The following is an 11,844-nucleotide window of genomic DNA, read 5'->3' on the forward strand; positions in this document are numbered from 1 at the left end:
GGCCGCCGCAAGGTCACTGCCCACGGCCTTGCCTTGCCTTGCCTTACCTTGCCTTCCCTCTCCCCAGGGAAGGCTGAGGGGGCACAACACACACATCCAGCTGCTGCACCCAGGGACCACTTCTACCAGAGTGAAATGCCCCTCTTCTCCACTCCCATTTTTGGCAGGATAGGATTTCTCTGCTTGTCTCCCAGAGGAGGGGAATAACAAGCTCTCTTCTTTTTTCCCTCCCATCACCTTACAGCCATCTCCATTCCTGTGGCAAATGACATGAATAAAGGCGACAGTAAGGTAAGGATGGGCTAGTAGTGGAAGAGGCGAGTGAAGATGCATGATGTCGTGATTAACCTCCACCTAGCTGGTTGATTTTTGGCTGCTCCTTCTGAAATACCCTGTAGGAAGTGCCAGGGATTTGCACGAGATCCCTACAGCAGGATCCATCCCCATACCCTTCCTACAAAGGGTAAACCCTTTGTACATCCACTTCTGGGCACCTGGGCAGGAGGGAAGTCCCTCAGGATGTACCAGAGGGATCAAACAAGCTTATCTAGAGTATGTCAAGGCTGGGGATGAAGGTTGGATATAACCCTCCCTAGTCCTCCTACTTCCAGCTTTTCAAAGCTCCCAACAGGAGGTGGCTCAGGGGAGAGTGGGGTGAGATGTGATTCAGGAACAGATATTGCTGAATCTATGTGTGTTTGGGGGAGTGTATACGTCTGTGTTTGTGTGTGTGTGGTACATTACTTAAACATGTATGTTCCTAAAAAATAAGCAATTGGCCAAGTTGCCAAACAGGCAACTCTCGGGTCACTAATCCATCCTCAGCTACTGCTCAGCCTGTCTGGATGTCTACAAGCAGTGCAGGACTTGGCTGACCTCTCCAACCTTCTTTTGTAGGCTACTGTGCATACCTTACTGACATTCATAACTGCACTTCACAACAGGCTTTTGGCACCTAAATGTTTGGATAGGTGTGTATACCTGTGTTGATCTGTGACAGACACTCCCCCTCTCCCATCCTGATATTATAATACCTATAGTCTTTTAGATGATCTGATCTCTTAGCTCTCCAAATTAAGTCTTCTACAGAAATTAGTGTCCAGCAGTAGGGGAGGGCACATTTGTGTCAGTCTCAGCCACAAGCTCTATCCTATAGTGTCTCTGCTTGTTACTTACAGGGCAAGTGCCATGAGAAACGTTTCCCCATCTCCTGTCAGATGTGCCTGGGCCTGGAAAGCTGTTGCTTTGTTAAGACTTTTAGCCTGCTTAGCCCTTGCTGGGGCTGAGCCATGAGCTGTGGGACACTGGGTGTCTGCTTCAGGCCGTGTGCTGTTAACTGAGAAAGGGGCATTTGCCCCTTCAGCTGGCCATCACAGAGTGGGGGGATGCTTGCTGGGCATCTGGTGGGGCAATCCATAATTCCACACTTTTTCTTGTGACACCTATTCCCCAATATGTTCTATGTGTAAAACATGGCATTTTTGTGGAAGATGGTACAACTCCACAGAAACATTTCCACCGAGGAAGGATTCTCCCCCAAGCTTGACCCCTCCCTAGGTACTACACTGACATAGGCTCTAGCTTAGAGTAAAACCAGACCACATCTTTCTTTTAAATTTGCTGCATCTGGAAGGATCCTTTAGGACTTTTCTGCCTTCATCATCCTTGGAGGCACTGCATTTCAGTGAAGGAAGTTCTGCTCTGACAGGACAGGGCAGGGCAGGGACGTGACCACATGGGTACAGCAGTGATTGTCACATCTCTTCCTGCACACCATGCTCTGTGTCACCGTCGGTTGTGGGTGACTCAGGGCTATGTAGTGGGTAGTCAGCACCAGCAGGCCTTTCCTGGGCAACTCATCAGGCTTTCCATGGGGAGCTGATTATGACCAAAGCATTTACAATATCTCTGGTGTTTTTCCATTCTTATGCTTGAAGGACACTATTTCCCACTTAAAACAATACATTTTTTTAATGGCCTGAGCATAGCCAAGCTCAAATGTGGTGAAGTCTGTCCTTGTTAGGACATGATCCTTTGGAGATTTCTGTGTACAGACAGCATGGACAGCTCTTACGGATCTAGTTACATGCTCATAGTTAAAGGATAGCTATGGCAAAATTCCAATCTGAGTTTCTGCAATGGATTAATTACATTCATTTGGAAAGGACCTCCTCCATTTCCTAATGCAGGCTGTTATTTCATGACCTTGTGAAGCCTTCAAGACTTGCTTTACAAAAAGTCAAGGAGAGTGTTGTGGAATGACTGCACTTTGCATTTGATTATGTTACAAAGTTCCTTCACAGAATTGGCCACATTTTTGCGATGACTGATGTGTCTATTTGTGTTCAGACGAAGACCTTAAATCATCTTAGATGTCTTCAAAAAGCTTGTATAGAGCATTTCATTGGACCAGGTTTTTATTTCTTATGCTGAGAAAGTCCTTACTTCTGAAGCTGCATAGAATACTGCTGCAGTAAGTGGCTCCAAACATTGGGAAACATAGGAGGGAAGTATCAGAATCTGTGGTTTGTTCTATTTAATGGTAGAATGAAGTGACTCAAAGTCATCTAAAATCAATATTAATGGATTGCTTGTGGTCTAGCAGAATGATACTATGGAAATTTCCTTGCTTTCTTTTTGTTAGATCTGAAAACTGAAAATCTAAACAGAGGTCACACCAATATTTATAGACTAATGATGCTGAAAGGCAATGCATCCTTTTTCAGCTAAGCAGCCTGATTCCTGCCCTACAAGCTGACACGAGGCTGTAGTGAATGCTGCTTTCCCTCTTGGGTGACCACTTGGGTCTACCGTGACCATACAGTAGGGCTCCTGGGGGAGTGTCTCAGTGTGGTGAGGATGCCTTCACACCTGCCAGAAGTGCCACCTTGCCTTTGCACCACTGGCTTTCATTCTTCTGCAGTTGCTGCAGTTGCATGGGCGAACAGCTAGGCCTGCAATCTCAGTACAGGTGACAAACTAGATAAATAATGCTTCTCATTTTATATTAAAGAAAAGGGCTGCTGGAAAGGGCAGGTCCAGAGTTCATCCCATCTGGGAAGCTGCCTCAGGCAGGTGCAAATGGCTTCAAGGAAAGTGTGGGAACTTCCTCGCATTCAGGTGACCTGTCTCTGTGTACAGCTCTTCCAGCCTATGATAGATGGCTGGAACACTCAAGCGCAAGGTCAAACACTTCTCCAGAGTGTCTTGTCCTTCTCTAGGGATTGAAAGCAGTATTTCTCATCTGTATTCTCAAGTACAATTTGCCTCACCTCACCCTCCATGTCTGGCTGCAGTCTAACTACGGTGCCCTTCTTATGGCTCAAATAGCTTGCAAGATTTCAAGGTCACCTACTGAAGACCTAAGACCACTTGTGGACAACCTTCCACTGAGCCCTTTTATGAGGTGTGGGTTGAGAGGAATTGACTTAAAAGAGGATGATTTTTAGCTTTCTATGTATTTGGCTAGATTCTTTTAAATCTCCCGATGAGCCTTGACTCTGGGATGGCCTGGAGTCGTGAGATCCTCAGCTGAAATGTGTGTCATGTTGAAGAAGCTCTTTCCATTGCCATGTGTCATTTGTTCACTTCTCAGTTTCAGAAGGTACCTTCTGTTTCTGCATTAGGTAAAACAGGAACCAAACATTCAGTCTGGCTCAACCAGAAAAGCAAGAAGATCTGTGCCGTCATCTGCTGCATTTTAGTCTTGGTAACAAATAGATTTAGGAAAAAAAAGATGAAAGCCAGTGCTTTAATTTGTATTTTTGTCTCTTTCTAGGTGATGAAGTGCATTGTAGAGGTCATCTCTGATACTTTATCAAAGCCAAACCCCCTGCCGATCAGTGACGAATGCTTAGAAACACTCAGAGAAGGTACAGACTCTGATTTCATGATGGGTATCAGCAAAAGCAGATCTGGCAAACAGGGGCTGGTCCTGCCCTGACACAAGCTCTAGCGCTTGACAAGGGGTCTCCGACAGACCCAGCTTCCTCATGGTCACCTCACTGGGCTGTGTCAGACCCCAGAAGCTCCTGGGCCCAGGCCACATGTCATGCTGGCTCCATGGCCAGGGGAGTGCTGGGTGACATGAAGCTGCCTAGTTTTCATGGGACCTTCCTATCTTCTTGATAACATGGTTAAAAGATGCGGCAGCAGATCAGGCGAAGTGAGAGAAAAAGAACAAACAAAAAGGGAAGTGGCATTTTGGGTTCTTTTTTGTTTCCTGGGTGTGGGGGAAGGTTGTCTTTGACTATCTTCTGTATTAAGTCTCCTTTATTGCAGATGAACGAATCATTTCTATCCTTCGCCACCAAAATTTACTGAGGGAACTTCAGGAAATTGCTGCTCAAGGTACAGTGTTATTTGGAAAGGGAGTTTTAATCTGTTTTAGCCCCTTTCACAGTTTTGTTGTTTGTGGGTTTTGTGTATTTAAAAATTAATGTGACATCATATGAATGTGTCCTAGGAAATATAGTTCCAGGACTTCCAGTAGAGACTGGGGGCAGGAATTTTGCTTCTAACTCCAGTATGCATCTGTTGATTTAAATGACTGTCAATGTAACTTGGCGGTGATGCAGAATACAGGCATTTTGGAGTGGGAGAATCCTAAAAGCAAACACTGTAATTTAAGTCAATGAGTAACAACCAGTTCCCAAACTAGAATGAAAGGCAAGAAAACCTTCACTGTTTGTGCAGCTGGACTTTAATACCAAACCCAGGTGTGGCAGAAGGGAAGCCTCACTGACGTGCATCTAAAAGAACCCAGTGAAAACATGGGGTGAAAACAAATAGGGATTTTACTGTTGTCTTCCTTAGCTAAAATGCAAGTTTCTTTGGTTTGGAGTGGTGCAGGCTGCTTACTGCAGGTCAGTGTGGGAGCAGCAGCAGCACAGAGTTGTACAAAGGGACGTGCAAGGTGGGGAATGGCTATTCTCAGTGCCTTGGTGCCCAGAGTTGATGTTCAGGTCCCAGGCAAGGCTAAAAGCCAGGGCAGGTTCCCTTGCCCAGGTGATCTGATTGAGGATGCAATAGGGCTCTGCCCAGGCTGCAGTGAGAGCAGCTCCTGGCATTCCCTCCTCCTCCCTGGAGTAACCCAGCTGGCAGCCCTCCCTTGCCGAGGTGTCCCTGTGCCCTGCTCCTGTGTGGCATGACTGCCAGGGATGGCTAGAAGACAGTGCCACCAGACTGCTTTCAGAGCAGGCAAGCCACAGAGACAACAAGGAGAAGGGAGAGGAAAAATTCAGGAAGTCAAGACTGGAAGAGAACCTCACGCAGCAACCAAAGCCACAGTTTGGTCACTACCCAAATGCCACTGGTGGAGGGGCCAGCCAGGCAGTCACCTCAGACAGGCTACGTGGATGCTCTGATGATCCAGAAGAAAGAAAGAGAAGAAAGAAACCTGGGCCTCTTCACATGCTGGGATGTTGCTGCCCAGGACACCAAGGTTGTGAGGTGGAGTGCTCAGCTATGAGACAGGCTGTGCCACACAGAGTGGAGTCCATGTGAACGGACTCATTTCACAGAAGAAAAAAGCTGAGCCCATCACACCATTTTGTCCTGGGGTAACATGAGCTCTGATCTACAGATTGCAGTGACGAGGGGTGGGAGAGTGCTGCAGTCCAAGGGAAAAGCAAAGGTGTTTGTCTTTGTCTCCTGTACTGACTGCAGCTGGTCCTGTTCTGGCTGGAGAGCCCACATGCAGCTCTGCTCAGTGTTGGGCTGGAGAGGACAGGACTGGCAATGTTGGCTCTTTCCATTGTATTAAGGTGTAGAAGCAGGGTGTGAGCTCGGTCAGACAGTTCTTGCTCAGCTTGCAGATCCCATTGGGATGGGGCTGCCTGGGGAGCACTGGTTGCCAGAACAGCTGTGCTCTGACCTCCAGCTCATGCTGCCTTCAGACACCTTTCTCCATGGTTTTGCTTATGCTGAGCTGGCTCCATAATCCCAGAGGCTGAGGTGTGGGCCCTTGGAGCCCCAGACTATCCCCAGAGTGGGAATGGATGCTGCTTCTTCCTCCTAGCACCCTGGGGGGACGCGTCCCCACAGCCAGGCTCGGGGGCACAGGGGCTCTCAGTGCTCACCTCAACAGAGGTACGTGGGCAGGATCTGGCAGGAGGCAATTTTTGTCCTTCAGTACTCTGATGCTGAAGGCTTTTGTTGGCCTCAGCGTGCTGCAGTTCAGCATCTCTTATTCCCTAGCTCTCCATCAATATTAGCTTTCCTAGCAACCCTGCTTCTCTGTTTGTTTAGAGACATTTTTCTTTCCTGCAGATGATGTTTTTAATGATGGCTTTGTTACTGCAGTTTATTCACGTATCCTCCAGTCTCACTTCTCGTAGATCCCCTCTGGCAGATTTGTCCATTGTAGAAAATATTCATATAATTATAAAGTGCACAGAACTATTTTCCTACTTCTACTTTCTGAAACACAGGAGAGGCTGTTGCCTTTCCATATTTTTCATTACTTGATGCAGGTGCCAATGAGAGAACCCAGCAGCAGAAGAAAAACAGTGGCTTTGAAGATGAACTTTCTGAGGTCCTTGAAAGTCAGAATGACGAAAACAAGCAGAGAGGTCAGTGTCAGCCTCCCCCCCAGGAAATCCAGGTCAGGCTGTAAACAAGGATGTTCTTTCTAACAGCCTTGATATGTCCATCTGTTGCTCATTTAGGCATCTTCTTTGATGCTGCCGCTGACACACACTAGCAATGTGGTGCTTACTTTGTTCTTATTTACCAGCTTACACAGCATGCAGTTTCTGAGCTACAGTAACTGATGATGGTCAAGTTACCAAACTGACACTGATCTTTTCCACCCTGCTGCCAACACCATCACTCACTCCTAATGCTTAGAATGAGTCACACCCAGGGAAATCCCATACTGAAAGGCTTAGTGATAGCGGCAAGAGCAGTCTGGGTCTGCTCCTGCTGCCCTTGTTTCCAGGCATGCACGACATTAGGTTATGGGTGTCTGAATGGAAAATTGAACTTGGGATACACACAGTGCACACCCGCCTCTTGGAAAACTACCTTCAGCTGGGATTTCCCCTTGCCACTGTGTTTCTATGCCTGGCTACAGACAGGGAGTGCAGTGGTAAGTAAGGTTCAGCCCCTTCACTTTTCCACATCATGAAGAGTGGATGCAAATGTGAGTGAGATCATTTCTCGTCCAGGAGCAGCATCCCTGCCCAGGGTATTGGGAAGGCGCTGGGGCATGTGGCTGAGCCTCAGCAGGGCAGTGATGCCGCAACATCAGCCCAAAGCTGCCTGAAGTGATGAGCAGAGAGACCCCCAATGGCTGATGCTGCACCCAGCACATCCAAAAGCCAACAGAGATGATGGGTGGCACCAGGTCTCCCTCCTGCCAGGGCAGACCTGAACTCTTGCTCCAGCAATGTGGAGACTGCATCAGGATGCAGTATGGTATGTTGGGCCGTCTAGGCCCAGTGGTACTGGCACAGTGTCACTGGTGGTCACCAGCCCCATATGACCAGCTTTCTGCATCCCCTCAGCCCAGCACACTCCTCAGCCTTGACGGGCTACGCTTGCCTTTCCATACCCATCTGGCTTTTCCCACTACTCTTTAGCCCTCAATCTCTTCTTTTGCAAAGTGGTTTCTTTGGCTAATTATGCTAAAAGAGGGCAGTCTCTGACATGAGCAAAAGCAAATACCCAGTTCACATTAAGCTCCTGCTGAGAAGCTGCTTTGCAGAAGCAGAGCAGCTCCCTCTCCCTTCTGCTCGCCTGTGAACAGCTCTGGCTGCCTCTTCAGCCTGGTGGGAGAAAGAAGGATGCGATGTTAGCTCAGCACTCAGAGCGGGGAGAGCTGTGCAGGTGCCATATTACACTCCTAAATCATTTCATTTTACATGCAGTCTGGTTTCATGTGGGGCAAGTTTGTTGCTGGCAGCTCAAGAGATGGTGACAAGGAGTGTTCTGCAGCAAAGCACTTCAGCATATGTTTAACTTCAGCCTCGTGAGTCTCTCTCCTGGAGAGCAGACACCAGTGAGAGCACCGGCTTGCTTGAATGCAAGCATATGTTGAAGTGACTTGTGAAAAAGATCCATAGGCTGGTTAAGCAGATTGCTGAGTAGGGCTGAAGCTCCCTAAGAAACACATGGACTTTGCTGGTTGTGAAATGAACTCTCAGGAGAGGTTCTGCTTCTTGCTCTTCCCTCTGCAGATGCGGCAGGGGAGAGCCCTGAAGAAGAGCAGCCCACGGCATCCCTGGCTGAGCAGGCAGCACAGAAAGCCCAGCAAAATGAAGACTCAAGAGAGGAGGGGAGAAACAGCCTGGAGGAGAGGGAGCCTGGGGCACGGGATACTTATCCTAGCAAGAAGGAGGATCAGGAGGAAGCAGAGAGCAATGAGATTAGGGGCACAGAGGATGTTCAGCGAGATGAAGCCTTGGACAACCACATTAGCAAAGACTCTAGTGAGGATGAGCAGCAGCAGCGAGAGGATGAAGAGGAAGAGCCCAGAGGCCCCAGGGACAGCCTGGAGTTTGAGGAAGAGGGAGAGCAGCTATCCAGGCAGGGCCAGGAGCAGAGCAAGGAGGCAGTAGGGGAGCGTGTGGAGCGGGAGGATGACGGAGGAGATGATGCTGCAGAGGAAGACCCCACTGAGGCAGAGAGGTCACTTGATTTGGCTGAGGAAGACGAGGAGGCTGAGGAGATGCAGGGAGATGACAGTACGTATCCCAGATCACTGCACGGATACCTACCTGGGGTGAGCTGAGAGCACTGTGACAGACAGATAAGAGGCCTAAAAGTCCAGACAGGTGCTTACTGGTTTTACGGAAGTACCCTCACTGACAGCCACCCAGACCCCCCCACAAGTACTTGACCACGTGGACCCACACAGAGCAGGTGACAGAGACCTGGCAGCTGCCTTACTGTCTGCTGCTCAGTTTTCATGGCACCTGGGGACAACTAATTTCTTCTTCATGAATTTCCTCCATGTTTTTGGACTGCTGCTTCCAAGCCCGTTTACTGACGTGGTGATGTGAGAGGGGATATTTCTGCAAACCTAGGAAAATGGGTCTAAGTCAAGAAGCCCAGCTTGCATCGCCCCTGAAGGCTCGGTAAGACTTGCGCTCACTGTTTTGTTTAATGCTCTTTCAGATAATGACGATGCTCTTGGATTTGGTAAAGATGGGCGGAGCTCTGAGGAGGAAGAGCAGGAAGAACAGCATCCCCGGGTGCTGAGAGGAGGAAGGCATCGCTTGGAGGATGAGGGGATGCAGGAGGAGGAAGACACCTTCCAGCCCAGGGATGTCAAAAGTGAGGAGATGGAGGAGGAGTCCTCCAGGGAGTGGGAAGACTCCAAGAGGTGGAACAAAATGGATGAGTTGGCCAAGCAGCTGACATCAAAGAAGCGCATGGAGGAAAATGACAGTGGGGAAGACCCAGACAGGTCCATGAAACTGGCGTTTAGGTCCCACAAGTACGACTTCAGCAGTCCAGGGGAAGATGTGAGAAGGTCATGGAAGCATCACTCGAAGGAGGACAGCAGTGAAGGAGGCTTCCCACTTGCTCCCATGCCTGAAGAAAAGAAGGATGAGGAAGGCAGTGCTAACAGGAGAACGGAGGTTGGTGTACATAGGCTTGAGAACAAGTAATAAGAATAAGTAATAAACCATCTGGTTGTTACTTGGGAAACAAATTATGCTTGATGGGGATGGTATCTTGGTGTTAGGCAGCCAGTATCGGTTCTCTGTGACATTAAGTAGATGCCTGGTGACCTTTGAGTCATTCAGGTCCAGGTATTATTGAGATTTGCATCTGGCTGTGGCTTTGGTTTATATCTTTTTTTAGTGACTAGTGTAAAAACATGCCCTACCCCAGAGAGTCTTAAAAATGTGACAGGACTTTTGCACTGGCCTCTGCCAGACATGGTGACCAGAGCTATACTTGGAGCCTGGGGGTGGATCTTGTGTCCTTAAGCCCCTCCAAGTCAAAGGGAATGCTTTTCCTAGCTCAGGGATGGAGTGAGTAGTGTCAGACCTCCTCCTACAGAGGTAAATCAGGGTGCAGCCATGGTGAGAGAGCTGGGGTGCTGGAGTGGAAATGGTTGACAGATATGGGAATACATCTGAGTCAGGCTTCCAAAGTCAGAGACCTCCTTCCCTGGTACCTCATGTGATGCTATGTGGTAGCTCAGCACTTTCTCAGCAGGCAGGAATGGCCGTTTTGCCTTTGTGCCAAGGGCCAGCTCCAGGATGTTTGTCTGGGATAGTGCAGGGTGCTGGACAGTGGGGCTGGGCTCTGCAAGTGTTTAGTCTGGGACAAGCTACAGTCAGGTGCCTGAGAACAGACTGGGGCAGCAGGTGAATGAACCCAGTTTCCTGCAGCTCTCTTGCCCCCGAGACACCCCGCTTGCCTTAGTTACACAACAAAACCTTGCCTAAAGGTGGCCCATCAGCATCTTCCACTGAGAGGGCATCTTGTCATGTTGGTTCAAACCAAAGCCAGACAACTCAGCTATGAGAACGGTTGCAGCGGGTGCCTGCTGAAGAGGTGGGCACCTGCCCCCTCTGCCTCCTCACTGCAGTCTGCTCACGTCCCACCTGCAGCAATTTAAAATTAGGAGAGGCCTAATTAAGTGTTGAGCACAAGCAACTGTCCAGAGGGACAAGTGCAGGAGTGGCTGAGGGGACAGGGCAAGACGTGGCCATGCTTGTGCCACCCCTGGCAGCTGGCCCTGGGCAAGACTCCATAGCTCGGAGGGGTACCCCCGGGACAGCCACTGATGTGTGTCCCGGGTTTTCCTTGCAGGACCAGGAGCTGGAGAGCCTGGCCGCCATTGAGGCCGAGCTGGAGCGTGTCGCCCACAAGCTGCATGAGCTGCGGCGAGGCTGAGGGCCTCAGCCCTCCCCATGCAGGTGAAAGCCACCGCCACCACCCTCCTGCCACCCCACCGCATTTTCATTTCTTGATTTAAAAGCAATTAAGCCAGAGCAGAAGCATCGTGCCTAGGAAACTGACCTTGCTAGCGCCCAGGCCTACCTCCCTCGCCATCGTGTTGTGCCCATCGCCGCTTCTTCACCTCATGCTCTCCTCTCCACACAGATGCCCACCCACCTGGCCGGGTGCTGGTGAGCGTGAAGAGCCACCCACACATGTATTTTCTTTTTGATTTAAAAGCAATTAAGCCAGAGCAGAAGCATCGTGCCTAGGAAACTGACCTTGCTAGCGCCCAGGCCTACCTCCCTCGCCATCGTGTTGTGCCCATCGCCGCTTCTTCACCTCATGCTCTCCTCTCCACACAGATGCCCACCCACCTGGCCGGGTGCTGGTGAGCGTGAAGAGCCACCCACACATGTATTTTCTTTCTGGGTGGGGTTGTTTTCTTTCTTTTTTTTAAAAGACAAGACAGCTTTCTAGAAAATTCTCCTTCCACCGGTAGTTTCACTGGGTAAAAAACTGCAATAACTTGTTATCTTTTGATTAAAAGCTGAGAACTCTGACTGTAATATATTCTATATAAAAAATTTATCTAAGGAAAAATAAAGCTGCAGTGGGTTCCTTCCTTTGTTTTGGCAGCTTCAGTCTCAGTCACCAGCATGCCGTAGGGTTGTACGGTCCTGCCGGAGAGGAGGAGGAACAGAGTTCTCCCCTCACCCCAGGCTTGTGATGGTTCCCCTCCTTACCTCCTTACCCAGGCTCCAGCGCTGCTGCCCACACCAGGGACACCTCCCTGTGGTCCTGAGCACTGTGGGGCTCTCCCTGCCTGCCCGCAGCCTGGTGGTGCTGTACAGCCCAGCCCCGGCACTGGGTGTCCCAGGTGCTTCCAAGAGATGCGGGTCACATCCGTAGTTCATCAATGAACATGGGGTTGACGAGAGA

The 11,844-nt window shown here is 49.6% G+C and overlaps 1 protein-coding gene across 1 annotated transcript; it reads left to right on the forward strand.

The window, feature by feature from the left end:
* Positions 1–244: 244 nt before the first annotated feature.
* On the forward strand, positions 245–10,875 carry CHGA (chromogranin A (parathyroid secretory protein 1); the record flags this gene model as incomplete). Its single annotated transcript, XM_009866945.1, has 7 exons — positions 245–291; positions 3,779–3,872; positions 4,282–4,350; positions 6,474–6,572; positions 8,181–8,687; positions 9,121–9,587; positions 10,774–10,875. Coding segments are annotated over 7 exons (1,367 nt in total), but the record flags the coding sequence as incomplete, so codon positions are not given.
* Positions 10,876–11,844: the final 969 nt, after the last annotated feature.

The sequence above is a fragment of the Apaloderma vittatum genome, unplaced genomic scaffold (genome assembly GCF_000703405.1).
Source record: "Apaloderma vittatum isolate BGI_N311 unplaced genomic scaffold, ASM70340v1 scaffold41263, whole genome shotgun sequence".
Classification (NCBI taxonomy): Eukaryota; Metazoa; Chordata; class Aves; order Trogoniformes; family Trogonidae; genus Apaloderma; species Apaloderma vittatum.